At 46.9% G+C, this 20,691-nt stretch overlaps 1 protein-coding gene across 6 annotated transcripts in view; it reads right to left on the bottom strand.

Moving 5' to 3' along the window:
* ST7 (suppression of tumorigenicity 7) overlaps positions 1–12,581 on the bottom strand; it is a 228,779-nt gene extending 216,198 nt beyond the window's left edge. The window contains exon 1 of one of the 6 annotated variants that reach the window (XM_037888913.2): positions 12,401–12,581. In XM_037888913.2, the coding sequence (XP_037744841.1) occupies positions 12,401–12,551 (151 nt within the window). In that variant the 5' untranslated portion in view covers positions 12,552–12,581. The remainder of the gene's footprint in view (positions 1–12,400) is intronic. The other 5 variants (XM_027820569.3, XM_007053115.4, XM_037888916.1 and 2 more) reach the window with 5 other exon arrangements.
* Between the last annotated feature and the right edge of the window lie 8,110 nt (positions 12,582–20,691).

The following is a 20,691-nucleotide window of genomic DNA, read 5'->3' as shown; positions in this document are numbered from 1 at the left end:
CAGCTAACACTTCCCAGAGCTGTAACTGACATAAACGAAGATGGTGGTGAACAATAAACAAAAAGAGGTTTGTTTCAGATTCATTAGAAATGAAGAAAAAAATAAAATCAGTGTTTATTTAAAAAGAAAAAAAATTCCATTTTAATAAAAATATTACAAACAACAAAATTAAAGAAAAGTAATTAATAGTGTTGTTCAAAACTAGCCGCATGTACTATCAGATGCAATCTGAAAAGAAACTGAGCCAAGATCACAAATAAAATCTAAATAAAAAATTATTAGATTTCTTGTTTTAAAATAAAATCTCTATGCAGGATTAAAACTGATATAGTCAAAGTGGTGCTATCATTAAGGCTACATTTTAGTCACGGGCAATTTTAGTAAAAGTCATGGACGGGTCATGGGCAGTAAACAAAAATTCACGGCCTGTGCCTGTCCATGACTTTTACTGTATACCCCTGACTAAAACTTGGGGGAGAGGGGCGACTCAGGAGGGCGGCCCGGGGGAGCGCCGCGGGTGCTGGGGGGGTGCGGGGGCAGGCTCCCTACCCAGCTCCTGGCAAGCGGGGAACCCAGCTCCAGGCAAGCGGGGAACCCAGCTCCAGGCCCCACGTGCTGCCTCTGCTCCACCCTAAGTCCCAGTTCTGCAGCTCCCATTGGCTGGGAATCGAGGCCAATGGGAGCTGTGGGGGCGGTGCCTGAGGGCAGATGCAGCATGTGGAGCTAGGAGCTGAGGGAGGGGAGTTGCTGTCGCCCTTCCGGGGAGCGCTGCCCCCCGCAGGTAAGCGCTGCCCCGCACCCCAACTCCCAGCCATGAGCCCCCCCGCACCCAAACGCCTATGGCAGGGGGGCCCGAGACTGCCCCAGCAGTGGCTGGTACGCCTGACCCAGGGGCTGCCCAAGCTGCTCAGGCAGGCCCAGGCCAGGCACACCAACCTCTGCAGAAGTCACGGACTCCATGACTTCCGTGACAAACACGGAGCCTTAGCTATCGTTAACTCTTTACATTAAGCAATTCAACTTTAAAAAAAAACTAAAAACCATTGCATTGTTGGGGTGAAATCTGGCCCCACCAAAATCAATGGGAGTTCTGCCATTGACTTTAATGGTATCAGGATTTCACCCAAGATTTGTTGTTGTAATATGTACATTTCCATAATTCACACAAACAATATTATGAAATCAGGACCATAAAAGAAAGTAGGCTTTGAAACTGGGCTAAGTTATTAGTGACTATCTGGTCAATATAGAAACAAAAGCCCCCATTCCTCCCCCAAAGAAAAACAGGATGCTCACTATCCATTTTTTTTTAAGTTATACAAAACTGAAAGTCCTTTCCCTTGTGCTTTTTCAAACTAATAGTTTCAGATTCTAATTATTAATTGTCTTGAACTGGAATGAGCAGGAACAATCACTCTGTCCACACAATCAAGACACCTTCTTGATGCAGTCTGAGATAACATATTTTGAAATTAATTCGAATCAAGAGCTGATGGCCTTCTACACCACTAAAACTTTGCCTTACCCCTCATGAAGGTACTGGGAGCAGAGTAGTTTTTGCTGTCCTTCACCTCTCACCTCTTCTCCCCCCCCCCCCAACACTTGGCAATGGGCTCCATGACCGTTCAGAAAAAACACTGCCTGGAGGGAATCATTCTTGGACTAGTTGAAGAGCTCCCTAAGAGCGAAATCCTGGTCCCATTTACATTAAAAGCAAAATCTCCACTGACTTCAATAGAATCAGGATGTCACCCTAGATCTTCACTTATGTAGATCCCAGAGCCCCAAACACCCCACAGTTAGGGTTGCCAAGCCTCCAGGATTAAGATTATGATTATCAAGATTATGTCATGTAATGAAATTTGCAGGAATACATTCAACCAAAAGTGGCAACCCTACCCACAGTAGATGACATGAAGTGGCCACTAGTTTAAGGTAGTTTTAGGAGTAGATATAAATTACATTTTCTACTATACCTTGTAGCCTTGTATAATATGACTGATTACTGGGTGACAAGTGGGTGAGGGAGTATCTTTTATTGGACCAATTTCTATTGGTGAAAAAAACCAGATTTTGAGCTACACACAGTTCTTCTTCGAGTCAACCCATTTGGGTACCCACTATGTGTTGTGCTATGCTAACCCTTCTTTTGTTGTCTATAAATCTGGGAGGCAGAGATTAGAAACTACCATTTTTCACTCACAAACAATGCCCCCAAAATCAGTATATTCTTGCTTTCAGAAATTGTGGGGAGGGCTCCATTTTGCCCACATGCATCTCCTACATTACCGCTTATAAAATCAGACTATTTGTTTTCTTAAATGGATTTATTGCTTAACATGAAGACTTAAAGGATTAGATTCACTGGTATGCTCCAGCTGCTCAACCAGAGCCTTACATATAGCTGAACATACCAATGAATCTATCTTGGGGGGACCCCATCACTGTAGTGTCTGTGTGCCTCACTCTGTGTATTTTTCCTTACGACACCCCTGTGATATAGGGAAGTACCCTTATCCCCATTTCACAGATGGAGAACTGAGGCACTGAATGTTTTAGATTATGTGTTCACTGCAAACTTAGCCTGGGTGATTGGAACCTGGCTCCAAACACGCAGGTTAGCCGAGCCCGGGGGGGGTGGGGGGGGGAGACACTCTGGAAAGCCCTACTCAAATTACTGAGTCCTCACTGGTGCTACACTCCCCTGCGTGTGTTACTAGCACTACTGGGGGCATATCCCATGGTTCTTTGCACTCCTGCAAGAGGAGTCACTCTTTGATTCTTTCTCAGTGAATTGTGGGAGAGCCTGCCTATTCTTCTGGACAAGCATTGGAAGACTGTCAGCACTCAAGTGAATTAGCCTGAATCCTCACTGCAAAGTGGATGGGTTACCCGCCTGACTTAAAGCAGAACCCAGGTTCTAACCTGCTGGGACAGATAGCCCAGGCTGAAAGCACCACCAAACTCAGGTGAGAGGGTAGTGTGTGTGGATGGGAGGGGGGTTAGGGACACCTGAATAAGAGTCTGAGTCAACTCTGCAGTGAAGACATATATAGAAGCTGAAATCCTAGCCCCACACTGAAGTCAGTGGGAATACTCCCATTGACTTCAATGGGGCAGAACTCTACCCTAAGTGATTTCCCCAAGCGCACACAGGAAGTCTATCAAAGCTGTGGTTTCCAAGTCCCGGGCTAGTGCTCTGATTGCTGAATCTGGCCCAAATATGGGATAATTCTCATGACAGGATTTTTATTATTGTTGTTTTTTAACCCTGCTGTAGCCAACTCATATACTGCAAGGTGTTGCAATAATTGTTGAGATAGACCTGTTCCCTCCAGATGTCTGGTGCTCCAAGCATTAGGCTGTTTCCTTCGGTGGAATCCTATGGATATTCAGATTCCGTGTATGCTGCCAGAATCAAAGGATGCAAAAACCCAATGCAAATTACTTAGCAATTCCTAACCCAGTTGTCTAGGCAGCCTGACCTTTCCTCCCAGGCTGCAGCGTCTGGCCTGCTGCATACAGGCATCTTCTGTCTCCCTCCCATGAGCCTGGTTCCCTCTGACCTCACAAGGATACAATTTCCTTTTCCCTGTATGCCAGGGATTATGGCACATTCTCGTGGCTGAATGCTGAACTGGGTAACAGTGGTCTCCACTGGTTAGAGTTTTTTTCTCCACTCAGCTCGGATGGAGATAGGTACCCAGTAATAAGATGCAGACAAAACATTAGATTAATGGGGAGGTGGAACAATTGATATGGAAAAATCTCTATAGTTATGTCCATTTTTAGGAAGTCAGATCTCTAAACTTCTCTACTTTCAGTGACTCACAAAAGCCTCTGACGAGTCTGCTTATCTGTCCTGTCACAAGCCAAATGCAACAAATGATGTTTAATGCCCTAGTAATTAAATCTATCTTTCTTTTACCCTCAAAAGGAAATATACAGTAATCAGCAATTGAGTCTCAAAAGTTAAACACTATTTATTTCAGAAAAGGAATAAAGGGCAGAACTGTTATCGCAGGGGGAAAAAAAACAAGTTGTATATTTGTATAAAAGGTGTGTCCTAATCCAATTCACATTGATGTTGACTCTAGCTGCTGACTTAAAGGGAAACTATTTATAAAAATAATCAAGTGTATTCTATTTATTTTGGACTAAGACATCACATTCCTTATTTAAATGCTTGTTTTATTTTTAGTATTCTAGCCTGAATATGCTGTATTGTTTCCTGGTTAAAAGGATGTCATGGTTACAGTAGTTCAAAGATTATTGTTGATTAATTTAAAAATCTAACTTTGGCATTTTGTTTTTTAAATTTTACTGAGATCAAATGGAATGGGTATAGTGTTATATCATGGGCCTGACTCCCACTGTAAGAAGTAACTCCACTAAAGATACTAGAGTTGCACTGATGTAAAAATGGTGTAACTGAGAGGACTACCAGGCCTTACATGGATTCATAGATTGCACTCCCTACTAATATAAAACAAGACTAACCAGCATTGCCAGCCCCAACAGAGCCACAGAATGGTAGAAGTACTAATATATACACATCAAAAGGAAAATAATTTCACACTCCAGATTCATAAATTCATAGTTTAAAGCCAGAAGGGACCATTAGATCATCTAGTCTGACCTCCTGTATATCACAGATCATTACGTTTCATCAAGTTACTCCGGGATTGAGCCCAATAACTTGTGTTTCATGAAAGCATATCTTTCAGAAAGGCATCCGGTCGTGATTTGAAAACATCAAAAGACGGAGAATCCATCACTTTCCTTCATGGTCTGTTTCAGTGCTTAATCCCCCCAAACTGTGGGGCGCACCCCTCTAGGAGGGCATGGAGGAACATTCAGGGAGGCGCAGCAGAGTCCAGGCCAGCCCCCATGAGGGGCGGGAAGGGAGCACCACCCAGGTCTGCTCCGCCCCCAGCTCTGCTCTGGCCCTGCCCCCAGCCTCAGCCAGGACTCTGCTCCTGACTACAGACCCACCCCCAGCCTTGTCCCCTTTATCTCTATCTGCATCCCCCCCCCATACCCTGGGGGTGGGGGGGTGGGAAATGGATAGGGGTATGGAGGGGTGCAACCCTGAAAAATTTGGGAACCACTAGCTTAATCACCTTCACTCTTAAACACGTACACCTTATTTCCAGTTTGAATGTGTCTGACTTCAGCTTTCTGCCACGAGTTCTTGCTATGCCTTTGTCCCGGAGATTAAAGAGCTCTTTAGTATATTCTCCACTTAGAAGAATTTATACACTGTAATCAAGTCACTTCTCAGTCTTCTGTTTGATCAACTAAACAAACTGAGCTCTCTAAGTCTCTCACTGGCAGGTATATTCTCCAGCCCTTGAATCATTTTATGGCTCTTTTCTGTACCTTCTCCAATTTTTCAGCATTCTTTTTAAACTGTGGACACTGGAACAGCAGACACAGTAGTCTATTATCAGACTCACCAATGCTGTATATAGAGGTAAAATGATAAAATCACCTCCCTACTCCCATTTATCCATCAAAGGATCACATTAGCCCATTTTGCCACAGCTTTGCATTGGGAACTCATATTGAGTTGCTTGTTCCCTATGACCCATAAATTCTTTTTTAGAGTCACTGCTTCCCAGAGTACAGTCTTCCATACTGGAGGCATGTCTTGAATTTTTTTCCTATGTGGGCCCAGTGTGCTAAGTGTTTTCATATTTACTTTCAGATCACTGATGAAAATGAGGAATAGTAGTATCAGGTCTAGTACCAATCTAGTACTCCCATTTGATGATGGTTCCCCATTGACAACTGACTACATTTTGAGATCCGCAAATTAGCCAGTTTTTAATCTATTTAACATACACTTTACTGAGAATGTATTGTGCTAATATTCTAATCAGAATGCTGTGTGGTACTATATGGGGACAGATAAAGTATAAAAGCCACATTTTGTATACTGTTCTCCTACTGAATGCATCTGATGAAGTGAGCTGTAGCTCAAAAGCTTATGCTCAAATAAATTTGTTAGTCTCTAAAGTGCCACAAGTCCTCTTTTTCTTTTTGTTCTCCTACTGTAACTAATTTTCATTGCAAAGTTTAGGAGTTGCTTATCTGCCTTAAAAGCCACAGCTGTGAAAGGCTTTTCCCATTTTTAGCCTTCATACTGGCACATCAGTTGTGTCTGGGTCATTTCAGTGAAAAACACGATGACTCATCTGAACGCTGCTATAATAATGTATTTCAACTGAAATAGCAGAACAGTGAATGAGATACTTCAATCCCAGAAAAAAAAAAAAAAAAAAAAAAGGAGAAGCAACACACATTTGATTAGTTCTCATATGGACTCCACAGTTTTCTGAAATGGAGAAGATGCTACAAAAAAGTGTTTAAACATATCTGCTGGGTACTGCTAGATAGTACAGTCGGTCTTATACATATCATCACTGTAGGTTTGGGAGGATTAGATTTTTATTAGCAAATGTTGATTTCACCTTACACAAATTGATGAAAAAAATATTTCTATGAATAATTAAAATTTTAGATCGGCAAAGAAGAAAAATGCGGTTTGAGAGCAGATTAGAATTCGATTTAAGGATATTTACTTTGTATATTTAGACGTGTGATGTTAAAAATTTAAGTTTTCATGGTTATAAAGCTTTAACTTTTTAACTTTCAACATCTACTGTCATTAAACAATTATGGTCTGACACCCCGTTGCCTGATCCCCATACAACTTCCCACAACTATGGAAACTTACAGCTGTAAAAATAAATGCTTAAACCCCATAATTTTGGGCAACTGTGAACTTTCAAAACAAACAAAAAATGCTTTACAAACATCAGTATTATCAGTTGAAATTATAAAATAAATAAATAAAAATCAAATTCTGCCAACATTGTAAATACATAAACAAGAATAAAAGAATGAAATAATTAGAATAATACCTTGCAAGTGTCCAAAAAACAAACTGCATGCATGTTGATCTGCCTGAGGTCTTAATGTTTTTTAAATCCTGTTTACTGTCCACCATGATGTGAAGTCTGTAGTGCTTTGAATCTACTGTGTGCAGGTAGGAGTCCTAGGATCAAGTCAGATCTCAATGTATTTCCTTCTCAAACCAAATGGGGCTGGCAAACACTGTGGAGATAATATTCTCAGCTTCCCAGAGGGAACAGTTTTGAATATCTCACACTTTCTACTCCCCAAAAAGCTGTTGCCTGGTATTACAGCTTTTGAGGAGACAACTACCTTCCTCAAATGCAGGAAAAATAAATGAGTTATAGTTGGAGTTGAAGGGGAAAAAGATACAGCTTTATCTTTAACATGGGTAAGACTCCCCAGTTCAGACTGGCTAACACTATGTAAATTACTGCTGGTTCAGTAAACTAATGGGATTTTGGGTATATACTAGGCTTAACAGTATGGGCAGGGAGCCCTCTGCTACAATGATGATCTTCTAGAAACCTTTCTGCTATCTTTTACTTCTCAGTTTCATTCAAAAGAATGACCTGGTTTCTAATCTTTGCCCAAGGCCTGCTTTATAAAAAGTGCTAAGAGGCCATATATATATACACATACACACACTTTATTTCTCTTTGTACAATTTACATCAAGCCAAGGATTTCACCCTTGCCACAGTGCCCAGTCTGCTTCTCTCAAAGAAACTACGAATTTTTCATAAATATATTTTCCTTTTGACCACCCCCATGCCCCAATCCCTGAATATGCCACCAATTATTCATATGATCCAAGGGTTAAGGATTGACAGCCCTGGAACGGAAGTTTCCTGTTTATCCACAGAATACGTACAGCATGGGAAGTAGAGGAAAGCTTCCCAGTGTTGCCCAACCACCCAGACTCAATTCCAACCAGGAGCCGTCTCTCTGGAACAGAGGACTGGTCAGTCTCTAGAACCATTCAATTCTTGACAATATCAGCCGCAAGGCTGCCTGAGACCAGCCATCCATTAGAAGTTAACGGCTTTTGGCCACTATTGATTTCTGATTGATTGATTGGTTCTAGACTATTCTCAGTGGTAGAAGAGGACAGGACAAGGAGTAATGGTCTCAAGTTGCAGTGGGGGAGGTTTAGGTTGGATATTAGAAAAAACTTTTTCACTAAGAGGGTGGTGAAACACTGGAATGCATTACCTAGGGAGGTGGTAGAATCTCCTTTCTTGGAAGTTTTTAAGGTCAGGCTTGACAAAGCCTTGGCTGGGATGATTTGATTCGGGATTGGTCCTGCTCTGAGCAGGGGGTTGGACTAGATGACCTCCTGAGGTCCCTTCCAACCCTGATATTCTATGATTCTATGAATTAGAAAGAGGTGCAAGGCTCTGCATCTATGCCTGGGTACCTAATAGCCCAAGTTCTTCTAAAGAGTAGTACAGAAAAAATAGCGCTTTTTTACATCAAATGTATATGTTATTTATTTTTTGTACAGTGGTAGCAGCTATGTGCCCGCATATAACCAAAAGACAGTCCCCATCCCAAAGAGCTTTCAATCTAATAAAATATGTCTTTTCTTAAAAAAAAACAAAAAAACAAAACACTTTAAGAGGGTTTTGCTATTTTCTAAAATAAATAATGTAATATTTTTCACTTAGAGCAAGATCACAATGCACCATAAGATGCCCCCTATAGTCCCCTGAACAGACTGTGGGTCAGTGTGGAGAGGGGGATAAAGTGGTCTCCAGGGAGCCACTATACCCCCTGCCATAGAGGCAGGTAGGAAGCAGGTCGATAGGTGCAAGAAACCAGCAGAGCCTTGACTCTGCCTCTCCAGTATGCCACTGGCCAGCATATCTTAGCAAAGCAGGGAAGTAAATTGGCACAGGACAGTAGCAGATTGCTCTGCGAGGGAGTTAAGAGGGAGCCAGGGGTGGAATTGTGACTCAGTCTGCTCTTGGAGCAGCACAGCTACTCAGTGCTCCTTGCCTATGAACTGAGAGTAAACTCTCAATTTAGCCCTTAAAAGATTTTCTCTGGCTATACCCTTAACTCCATCCTAGAGAGGTGGTGGGAAGTTAGAACTCTCTCTTGTAATGCAAACGTCAGAGCTTGATGCCCAGGTTCCATAACCAGAGGATGTGGTCTGCACCAAGGGAGGCCAGACATTGTGACCTGCCCTCCAGATGTCAGGTTGAGCACACTTCCACCTCATGAGTTATTGTCTGTGACTTCCCCACAGTCACAGAGTGGGGAGGAAAGTTAAATAAAAGGTTAGAAGCTTCCTACCACTCCCCCAACCCCGCAACAAGTCCAATCAAAAGAATAAAACTAACCTGCTATATGTAAAATATCATTCAATCAGACTGCTTCTCATTACATCTTAGACCTGATTCATCAAGGACTGTAAGCTCTTCAAAGCAGAGACCATATCAGTAAATTCCTAGCACACTGTTGACACTATACATTTTAATGTATTTTGATTTATAACAAATATACATTAAAAAGACTATCCAGGGCCTCAGACACCTTTGCCAAAAGTTAAAAATACTATCAAATAAAAAGTAAAATCAACAGTTGTTTCTCACCTCAAAACCAAAAGAATAAAATAACCAACTACAGCAAATCAAGCCCAACCAACAGCCTCATCCCTCCAACATATCAGCCATCATTATACCCTCCTCAGCAACCTGGGTAAACAAACAGGCCTTGCAGCATGCCCATTAGTTCAACCAATTGAAGCCACTGCAGACAAGAGGGATGAGAAGAAATAGGAAAGATAGTAGGCTGCAAAGTGGAGGGCCTCTCATGATGAATGCTCTGCCAGAACTCCCACTCTAAGACCATGTCTACACTACCCGCCGGATCAGCGGGTAGTGATCGATCTATCAGGGATCGATTTATCGTGTTTAGTGTAGACACGATAAATCGATCCCCGATCGCTCTGCTGTCGACTCTGGAACTCCACCAGGGCGAGAGGCAGAAGCGGAGTCAACAGGGGAGCGGCGGCCGTCGATCCCGCATCGTGAGGACGCGAAGTAAGTGATTCTAAGTCGATCTAATATACGCAACTTCAGCTACGAGAATAGCGCAGCTGAAGTCGACGTATCATAGATCGATCCCCTCCCCTAGTGTAGACCAGGCCTTATACTTCAGGGTTTTCAGCTCAGATACATTCACTTATAGGAAATGTAGCAATCTGGCATGGGGAGAATAACCATCTCTCAAGTAGGTAAATCCCTGGCCATTTTGCCTCTATAAACCAGCACTTTAAACTCCACCAAGCAGCCCATGCTGATCATGGACCACTGGTGGTGTGCTCGCAGCTTGCATGACCTAATAAACGGACTACCACATTCTGCACCAGCTTCAGTTTCTGGATTGACTTAAAGTGTAGCTTTAGAATAATCTAATTTTAAAGTGGGAAAGGGATGGATCACAGTAACCAAGGTTCACATGTGAAAGAAATGAATGCAATCTCCTAGCCAGCCAAAAAAGGGCTGTCCACAAAATTGTTATTAGATGACAATTGAACAGCAACTGGAGACTCAAGATCCAAGACCCCAGAGTGTGAAAAGTGGACACATACTATCAAGACAAAGGGGGGATCAAATCCTCACTATAGCTTCTAGTTGCTTCCCTCAAGCTACCAGTAACTCTACACTGAGTTTCAGCCAACTAGCTCTCATCCATGCCCCAGTCTCACCCAGGCACTGGGTCAGGCACTAGTGTATGTAATAACACTATTATTTTATTAGGTCAATTTTTCAAATACATTTATACTATTGTAAGCCATGGAGGTTATCATTTTAACACATTTAATAGGGCCTTATTGTTACACAGTTCTGGACTTCCTTAGTAATGAAGGTTATATAATATGCTTTACAAGATTTTCTAAAATTATGGCTAAACTTATTACAGTGCTACAGTAGCCACTTAAGTCACTTACACAGCCCCATTTGTCTCGAATGCTCACTTTTGATTTTTCCTCATATTTCACAATGCCCCATATTCTGGGAGCAATCTCCCAATTCACACAGGATTTGGGGGATGAACTGCTGGTTGGCGGGCAGGAAGCAGATGCCACTAAGGATTCATATATACCACACCACACATGCTAATGATGAACCTTGCGCTGTATCAGCCACCAGGCCAAACTCTTGCCTCTGCTAAACCAAATCGCCTCATCACAGCCAAGAATTTCTTTAACAAAACATTAGGAAAACCACCATGATTAGAACTGTGTTCTGGTTTATCAAACCATTTGAGTCTTGTAACAGGATCTTTCCTAACAGGATCTGCAATGTTTAGCAGCTTGAGCACCTGATTTCGAGTTTATTTTTAAAAGTGCCTTTAGGAGGGTATTAGCCCTGAGCTGTGCGGCTCCCAAGTGCACGACACTGCAATGTTTAGGGAAGGGGACTCTCGCTGAGCCTCACTTACGGCAGCCAGTTGCTAAAAGCAGCACCCTCCTGGCAAGAGGGATCCGGGCTGTTGCACTTCTCCAGGGCAAAGCCTCAGGTTTGAATAAATATCTCCTCATGGGAGAGGCAGCCCCATAAGCACCTAGCCATGCCCCTGACACACACACACACACAGAGCAACCTGTGCCCGGAGAGGGACCCCGGCTGGCCCTGTTTAGAGAGGACAGTCCTTATGCTCAAGGCAAGCTTGGCTCTGCTCTCCGGCCCGGGGCTATTCCCCAGCTGTGCACCGCTGGCGGACACTCCCACGCCCCCGCGGGCAGCCCCAGGCGCACACGGCATGGCCCCGTACCGCGCACCCTCACCCGCTGCGGGCAGCGAGCGCTTGCCCGGCCCCTGGCGGAGAGAAGGAGCCGCAGGGACGGGAGACGCGGGCTGCAGCTGCCCGCCGACGCGGGGGGGAGGGGCAGGGGGCTTGCCCGGGGCGTGCAGGCAGCCCTGTGGCTTCCGGAGGCAGCGCTGCTTGGGGGGCTATTCTGAACCCCGGGGGCGGGGGGAAGCAGCTTCTTCTCCTCGGTTCTCAGTCAGCTGCAGTAACCCGGTCGTGGCGGGCGGAGCAGGGCAATAAACTGCCCCTGCTCCGTGCACTGACGCAGAGCCAGGGCTGCCCCGCGTCTCTCCCGCCTGGCCTAGGCAGGGGAGCAGCCAGCTGCAGGCAGCCCATTCTCCCCCCCTCCAGTTCCAGCCGCCAGCGGGCACCTGAGGAGCCTGCAACAGGCGAGGGGGGAGGAGGGGGAATGCAGGGCTCATGTGCCAGGCTGCAAAGGGAGATCAGGAGTCTGAACTGGGGCGAGTTCAACTTTCCAGTGTAATCCCCCTCCCCAGCGCTGCAGAGAGCCCCCTGCGCGGCTCGTGGACTGGCTCTGCCTGCAGACGTGTCCCTCTCTCCCGCACAAGTTGCACTAACTTGGGGAAAGGGGCGGGGGGGGGGGGGGGGGACTGCGGGAAAGCGCCCGCGAGGTTTCGGAGGAGAATGTGGTTTACCTGTGGTTAGATTGTCATTGATCTTCAAAGGCACCCTCAGGATGTAGACTAGGAAAAGCATGATGAAGAACCACAGGGTCCAGAGGTAAGTCCACGACCAGACGATGCAGGACTTGAGCTGCTCCAGAAAGCCTGTCCCAGCTTCAGCCATGTTTTTGAAGAAGAAGAAGAAGAAAAAAAAAAAGCCAACCCTGCTCTCTGCTGCCACAACCTCTCAGTGTGTATTTATGGGATGATTCATGCCTCCCAAAGTAGACTTCTCCCCTCCCTTAAGGTTTCCACACAGGCATCTCTACCAGCCGCAAAATAATGAAGAAAATATATTTAAAAACCCTACGTACACAAAATAGCCCCACCTCAGCTCGGTCTGCGTCTTTCTCTCTGTGCCTAGAGTGCTCCAGTTTACAGCTGCAGCTGGGTGACCCCAATTAAACTGATTTCACCAAAAAGCACATGAACTGAACAGCCTCTGGGGTCTATTTGCAGGTGCTGGTGGCAACCTAGCAGGCTTAGTGGTTGGATTCTGCACAAAGCTGAACCTCTCAAGAATTAACCTTTTTAGGGATTTTCTCTCCTCCACCACTTTCCACACTAGATTAGGGGTAGGGAGAGAAAGGCCCTCCCATGGCTCAAATTTTGAGGGGTGAAGGGGAAGAGAAGAAAGAAGATATATTCACCCACCCAGACAGGTCAACCCTTTTCAAAAGGGAAGAGAGTTTTGGAAGCTTCTCTGAGAGTATAAGCTATAGCACAGTTACAGTGGGATCCCATTGGCTCCCTAATTCTATGTGCTAAAGTTGATGGGTGGTCTGTAAATCCCAAGCCCAGTCACTGAGGCATGGGGCAAGGGTAGCAGCCTTTTTGCTGCCTTCTGAAGGTGGAGCAGAGGCACCTTTAAGAAAGGACGTGGGGTTGTAAAAAAAACCCCGGGGCAGCGGAAAGTGTCCTCTCCTCCATGTTCGAGGAGATCGAGGCCTTAGATCTGACCCCGGTCGCCCAGGGGGAGGACGACCTTTTGCCAGCAAATCTTGATCTGGGCGACCTCACTCCACCCTTCTTTTCCCCATGCTCCCTCCCCTTAACTGCTGCTTCTGCTCCCACCTCCGAGGAGCCCCTGGACTCCTCCACCGACCCAGCCGATGATGGCACCCCGCTGACGACCACCGAGCCTGCTCAGGTGACAGCCGGCGCCACGCGGCCGGGACACGAGTGGGCAGGGGCACCCCCCGTTGGTGCGGAACAATCGATTTCCTTCCCGGGCGGGGGTCCTACAGAAGATAATCCACCTCCTGATGCTGTGGCCGCTAAATCCACCACAGAGCGCGCGCCCAGTGTCACTGAGAGCTCCCTCCCCACTCCCTTAACCCTTGAGCCTGATCGGGAGGCGCCACCATCTAGCTGCTTGCCTCCCAAAACCCAGAACCTCGCCTCTGCCCCTGCCCCTGCCCCTACCCAATTTACCTCCTGCAATGTCACTGCTGCCCCCGGGGCTGTCGTCTTCCCTTTCCCAATTGATGACCCGCAGGGAGCGGCCTTTGTGTTCTCCTGCCCCGACCCATTAGGAGCTGCTATTTTCCCACCACCGCCCCCTATTGCCCCAGAGCTTGAGGCGGGCCTAGAAGCTCCAGCCCATCAGGCACCCCATCGGGGGTCCGCACCCTGCTTGTCCGTTTTAGTGGACCACAGGGCTGCACCAAGGGCCCCGCCAGCGAACAACCGGGAAACCGTAACCCCACCCCCCCATGAGCTGCGAGGAGAGCTGCGGAAGTTTTTAGAGGATGTTCATGGCTCCCGCAACAAGGTACAACTTGCTCTCCAGCAATGGGGGGACTTTTCTCAAATCCTCCGGGCCACAAGGGCCCTCATGGGGAAAGGTAAAGGGATGGGGAAGCAGGATGCCACGGCCTACTGGCGGGTCCGCATCTTGCGTGAACAATTACTCACCTACGGGATGGGTCACAGACTGCTGCGCGGCCCACTGGGAGATGCGAGCGTCCCTGCCAGTGAGGACCCCCCCGACCCTCCCCATGACACCTCTCACCATCGCAACGTTGAACACCCGGCATTGTAGGATGGCTCTCCGCAGGTCCCAGGTGCTCTCCTTCTTTCGGGAGGGAGGGTACTCTGTGGTTTTCCTGCAGGAGACCCATACGGACCCGACCGCCGAAGACAGTTGACGGCTGGAGTGGGGGGACAGGGTCTACTTTAGCCATGCCATGGTTCAACAGGCTGGAGTGGTGACTCTGTTCTCCCCCGACCTACGGCCTGAGGTGCTAGGGGTCGCCGAGGCTGTGCCGGGTCACCTGCTGCATCTCCGGGTCCATATGGAGGGGCTCGTGGTTAACCTCGTTAACGTCTATGCCCCGACATCGGGCCCGGAGCAGCTGCAATTCTACCAGCGGGCGTCCGCCTTCCTCGGCACCTTAGATTCTCACGAGTGCCTGGTCCTGGGAGGAGACTTTAATACCACCCTCGAGGAACAGGACCGCTTGGGGACTGAGCAGAGCCCGGCCGCTGCGGACACCCTCCGGGAGATAGTTGAACATCACTCCCTAGTGGACAACTGGCGCGACCACCACCCGGATGACACTTCCACATTCACCTTTGTCTGGGTGGAAGCCCATCGGTCGAGCCACTCCCTGTTGGACCGTATTTATTTATCACGCTTCCATCTCTCACGAGCCCACTCCTCCAGCATTCGGCTGGCCCCATTTTCTGACCATCATCTAGCCACCATGACAGCCTCCCTCTGTGCGGAGAGGCCGGGGCCAGCCTACTGGCATTTTAACAACAGCCTGTTGGAGGATGAGGGCTTCGTGACATCCTTCCGGGAATTCTGGCTGGCCTGGTGAGGGCAGCGGCATGCCTTTCCCTCGGCGCGGCGATGGTGGGACCTGGGGAAGCCAGGCTTTTCTGCCACGACTACACCCAGGGCACCAGCCGAAGGAGAAATGAGGAGATAGAGCAGTTGGAACTGGAGGTCTAAGAGCTGGAGAGGCGTCTGGCCGCCAGCCCCGAGGACCCGCTCCTCTGCGGAGCGTGCCGGGAGAAACGGGAGGAGCTCCGGGCCCTCGAGGACCATCGGACCCGGGGCGCCTTTGTTTGATCCCGTATTCGCCTCCTTCGGGAGATGGATTGTGGCTCCCGTTTCTTCTATGCCAAGGAGAAAATGAGGGGGGCCAAGAAACACGTCACCTGCCTCCTGGCAGAAGACGGCACCCCCCTCATGGAACTGGTGGAGATGTGCGGGAGAGCCCGAGCCTTCTACGCAAGTCTTTTTTCCCCGGATCCGACTGACCCTAGCGCTTGCAGAGTGCTCTGGGAGGAGCTCCCTACGGTCAGCGCGAGCAACCGATACCGGCTAGAGTTGCATCTCACTCTGGCCAAGTTCTCGGAAGCCCTGCGTCGTATGCCCACTAATAAGTCTCCAGGTATGGATGGGCTGACTGGAGTTCTACCGCGTGTTTTTGGAGGTCCTCGGCCCAGACCTAGTCACTGTCGGGGACGGGACTACTCTGATGTCTCTCCCTCCGAGGGAGAGCGCTGGTGCTTAATCAACTAGTCCTGTCCATGCTCTGGTACCGGCTGAACACCCTGGTCCCAGCCCCGGGTTTCCTGACCAACCTCCGGACATCGATTCTGGGGTTCTTTTGGTCAGGAATGCACTGGGCCCCTGTAGGGGTTCTTCATCTACCCCTGAAGGAAGGAGGACAGGGACTGAAGTGTCTGCACACTCAGGTCCGCATCTTCCGCCTCCAGGCCCTACAGAGGCTCCTCTATGGTGCAGGCAGTTCGGCGTGAAGCATACTGGCGCGCACCATCCTGCGCCGCATCCGAGGGCTCCGATATGACTGGCAGCTCTTTTACCTTTGTCCGGGAGGTCTTCCGCGAGACCTCTCCGGGCTGCTGGTCTTCTACCAGGACCTCCTCCGGACTTGGAAACTGTTTTTAACGACCAGATCCGTGGCGGCCACCGAGGGGGCAGATCTCCTCGTGGAGCCCCTGCTACACAACCCCCAGCTCTGTGTGCAGGTGGCGGAGTCCCGCTCGGTCCACCAGAGCTTGATCCTGGCAGAAGTCACAAGAGTCGGAGACCTCCTGGACTACGACCGGGGAGACTGGCTGGATCCCCTGATGCTCACTCAGCGCATGGGGCTCTCCAGACCTCATACCCCCCGGCGCGTACTTCAGGAGGTGAAGGCCGCTTTGCCCCCCGCTGCTAGAGCTTACCTCATCAGGTCCTGCTCAAGGGCACGCCCCGCCCACCCTCTACCCCAGGCCTACCGGACCTTTTAATTGGACCCCTGCCCTGTAGACCCAATCGACCCCCTCACCCCTTTACGGCGAGCCGGCTGCATGTACTACAGCCGGTATGCTTCCAAACCACGCCAAGGAAACATCTATACGCGCTCATGCTCCACGCCCTTCACGCCCTCACCATAGTGTCCCGCCCCAACACAAAGCGGCGAGACCTTCTGCCACCTTTGGAGGGTGAGCAGCCCCGGTGGGCCAACCTATATTCCACCTTGGTTCCGAGGCCCGTCGGGGACATCAGTTGGCGGCTCCTTCACGGAGCTGTGAGCACGAGCACGTACTTGGCGCAGTTCAACCCCATCCCAGATACTTGTCCCTTTTGCGGTGTGAGGGAAACCCTGGCGCACGTATATTTGGAGTGCGCCAGGCTGCAGCCCCTGTTCCAGCTCCTCACAAATCTCCTGTTATGTTTTTGGTTGCATTTTTCCCCTCACCTCTTTATTTATGCACTCCCCATCCATGGCCTCACAAAGTCGCGGGATCTCCTAGTTAACCTCCTCCTGGCCCTGGCTAAAACGGCCATCTATAAAACCAGAGAGAGGAGATTGGCCGATGGAGTTTCCTGTGACTGTGGGGCCATTTTCCGATCCTCGGTCGGTTCACGTATCCGGGCGGAGTTCCTCTGGGCAGCATCCACTGACTCCCTTGATGCTTTTGAGGAGCAGTGGGCACTGTCCGAGGCTCTCTGCTTGGTGTCCCCGTCCGGCTTCCTTTGTTTTGACCCTTTGATTGGGGGAGAGAGTAAGGGACCCCAGCCATTGCTGCTGCGGACACTACCACCTTAGAGGGGTCCTTTCACACGTGGGTGCACGTGCCCCCCCCCCGGGTTGTCCACCCCACAGTCTGCCCCTTTTGTTGGGTGCTTTCAGAGGAGGGAATTGTTGGTGAGACTCGGGCGTGGCGCCAGGTAACTCGAGGGGGTGGCAGACCTTGAGAGTCGATGAAGCCCCCTCGCTCTGGACCACCAGGTAACTCGGAAGAGTGGAAGACCACGAGAGTTGAGGAAGCCCCCCGCTCTGGGCCCAGGCAAGCTTGAACACTTCCCTCCCCTGAAGCTAATGAGAAAACAATTGTGATTGGTTGCTGTGTTACACATTACATATGCTGTTTTGTTTTGTAAGTGTGTTATGCAAATAAAAAAATACCTTTTTTGCTTCAAAAAAAAAAAAAAAAAAACAACCTCTCCTGTAGCCATCTGGAAAAAAAAATTACTCTCCTATAGCCATCTGGCCCGACCCTGTCACACTGCATAAAGCTTTGGTAAACAGATTGCAATTAGCTCACATACCTTGTGTTGGGATTTTCTTTCCACTCAACTACCCAAGAACTCAGACTCCAGACTTTATCACTCAGGTATTTTTATTTGGCATACAGCAATGCTACACTAAGTTAATTAGATGAAAACGCAGGGGGGAGAATGCAGGGTACATTATAGATCCAAAAAGAAAAGGAGTATTTGTGGCACCTTAGAGACTAACAAATTTATTTGAGCTAAGCTTTCGTGAGCTACAGCTCACTTCATCGGATGCATTGTTAGTCTCTAAGGTGCCACAAGTACTCCTTTTCTTTTTGCGAATACAGATTAACACGGCTGCTACTCTGAAAACTATAGATCCAAAGTTACACAGAAACCTTCTGACTTAATATACATTTACACAATGTATTGCTTTACATGTTTTGGGATTGGCTTGGCTACTTTGTAGGAACCAGTCCCTGTACAGTGTGCTTTGTCCACTTGCTGTCCACGTTAGACCTACTCTTTACCTCTTTTTTACATTCCTGACTTATCTTGACAATTGTTATTTTGTTTTTTGTAAGTGGTTCCCTGGGTGGTCCCTCTCCTTATCTTATCTGATTTAGAGGTTCTGTCTTCTAGCTCATTGACCCATTTACCTATCTTAATACAAATATTCTGTTTTGAACCTGCTGATCTGTTTATCTCCCTAATCCTGTCTTCCAAGAAATGAGGCCTCCTCCTTTTTTCATACTCATGTCAAGTCTGCCTTCACCTTGTTAAGCCAAGACATCAAGGTCAACACCTCTATTTTTGCAAACAGTGCCATGGGGTTTTTAATCAATGACAAGGGCTTAGGACATCATATTTATGTCTCATCCAAAAATGGTGCTTCAGTGTCATACAATGACCAAAATCAACCTACTGGAGCATTGGTGTGACAGTGATTCAGAGGGATGGGTGGCACTAAATGAATCACCAAAGCCATTAATCAGAAAATATGATCAACTTGGAAAGATCTGTTACAACATCCATGTTTATAGTTAGGTTATAGTCAGAAAATGAAAAGCAGTCGACTGTATACAAAACAGCACTGCATTTTGAATGTTTGAGCTTCTCTTTCTTGGTTTTAAAAAAGGAAAGGAAGATTAAGGCACCGCAAGCTTGTCTGCAAACTAATATCAGTGTTATTCCAATAGTGCAGTTATTTCTTATTTTGTGGCAATAAACCTAGGTCCTCTCTGTAATCATAAAAGACAGTGCACTCTTTGACTACAACAAATTTTCCCAGCATAGTTTAGTCTTGAAACTATTATTCTTTGTATTACAGAACTAAACATAGGATCATAAACGTAGGGATGAAAGGGATCTCAAGAGGTCAAGTTCAGTCCCCTGCGCTGAGGCAGAACCAAGTAAGCCTAGACCATCCCTGACGGGTGTTTGTCCAACCTGATCTTAAAAACTGATGGGGTTCCACAATGTCCCTGAGGAGTCCATTCAAGAGCTCAACTACCCTTATAATTATAAAGTTTTTCTTAATATCTAATTTAAATCTCCCTCGCTGCAGATTAAGCCAATTACTACTTGATCTACCTTCAGTGGACATGAATATGATCACCATCTCTTTTTATCAACCCTTAACATTTTTGAAGACTGTTATGAAACACTATTTCTCAAGAAAACTTGCTCAGTTTTTTTTTTAAAAACCTTTTCTTATAGATCAGGCTTTCTAAATCTTTTATCATTTTGGTTGCTGTTCACTGAACTTTCCAGTTTGTCCACATCTTTCCTAAAAAGTGTGGCACTCACTATTGGGCATAGTTCTCCAGCAGAGGCCTCACCAGTACTGAGTAGAGTGGGACAATTACCTCCCATGTCTTACATATGACAATCCTGCTAATGCACCCCAGAATATTAGCTTTTTGCAACTGCATCACATTAACTCGTGTTCAGTTTGTGCCCACTATAACCCCCTGATCATTTTCAGCTCTACTACCGTCTAGCCAATTATTCCCCATTTTGTAGTTATACATTATTTTTTCCTTCCTATATGAAGTACTTGGCACTTGTCTTTATGGAATTTCATCTTGTTGATTTCAGATCAATTCTCTAATTTTTCCAGGTTGTTTTGAATTCTAATCCTGTCCCCCAAAGCACTTGCAGTCCCTCCCAGTTTGATATCATCTGCGGATTTTATAAGCCTACTCGCCATTTTGTTATCAAAGTCATTAATGAAAATAATGAATAGTATGGACCCTCGATGGACCTCACTAGATATGCCTTACCATCTATCAGTGCTTTCTACCCTATGAGGTAGAGCTCTGTTATCTGATATTACTCCAAGATATTGGTCAGGGTTAATTGTAAAGAATTTTTAAATGTTTATACATTAACCTCCGATCTTTCTAATTCTTATAGTTGAAAATTAGAGTGAATTGTTTTGGCTTCTTTAGGTCATTCAGTTCTGTTTTCTCCACAACACCACGAAGGACAGAACATCAAAACATTTTAAGGCTTGTCCATTTAAAGCATGTATTTTAATCAGTCTTTTACCTTGCTTCCTACTTAATTATGTGTGACCATTTCTGTTTCCACCAGAATTATATTAATAATACTTTGCAGTCATGTAATGCTATTTATGCCAAGAATCTCAAATATTTTTACAATGAGGTGAATAAGTATTATTATAACTGTTTTAAAGAGGGGGGAAACAAACCAGATTGGCTAAGTGGCTTGCGCAGGG

The sequence above is a fragment of the Chelonia mydas genome, chromosome 1 (assembly GCF_015237465.2).
Source record: "Chelonia mydas isolate rCheMyd1 chromosome 1, rCheMyd1.pri.v2, whole genome shotgun sequence".
NCBI classification, from domain to species: Eukaryota; Metazoa; Chordata; order Testudines; family Cheloniidae; genus Chelonia; species Chelonia mydas.
The sequence above is the reverse complement of the archived record's forward strand: the minus strand, read 5'-3'. Positions and strand labels throughout refer to the sequence as shown.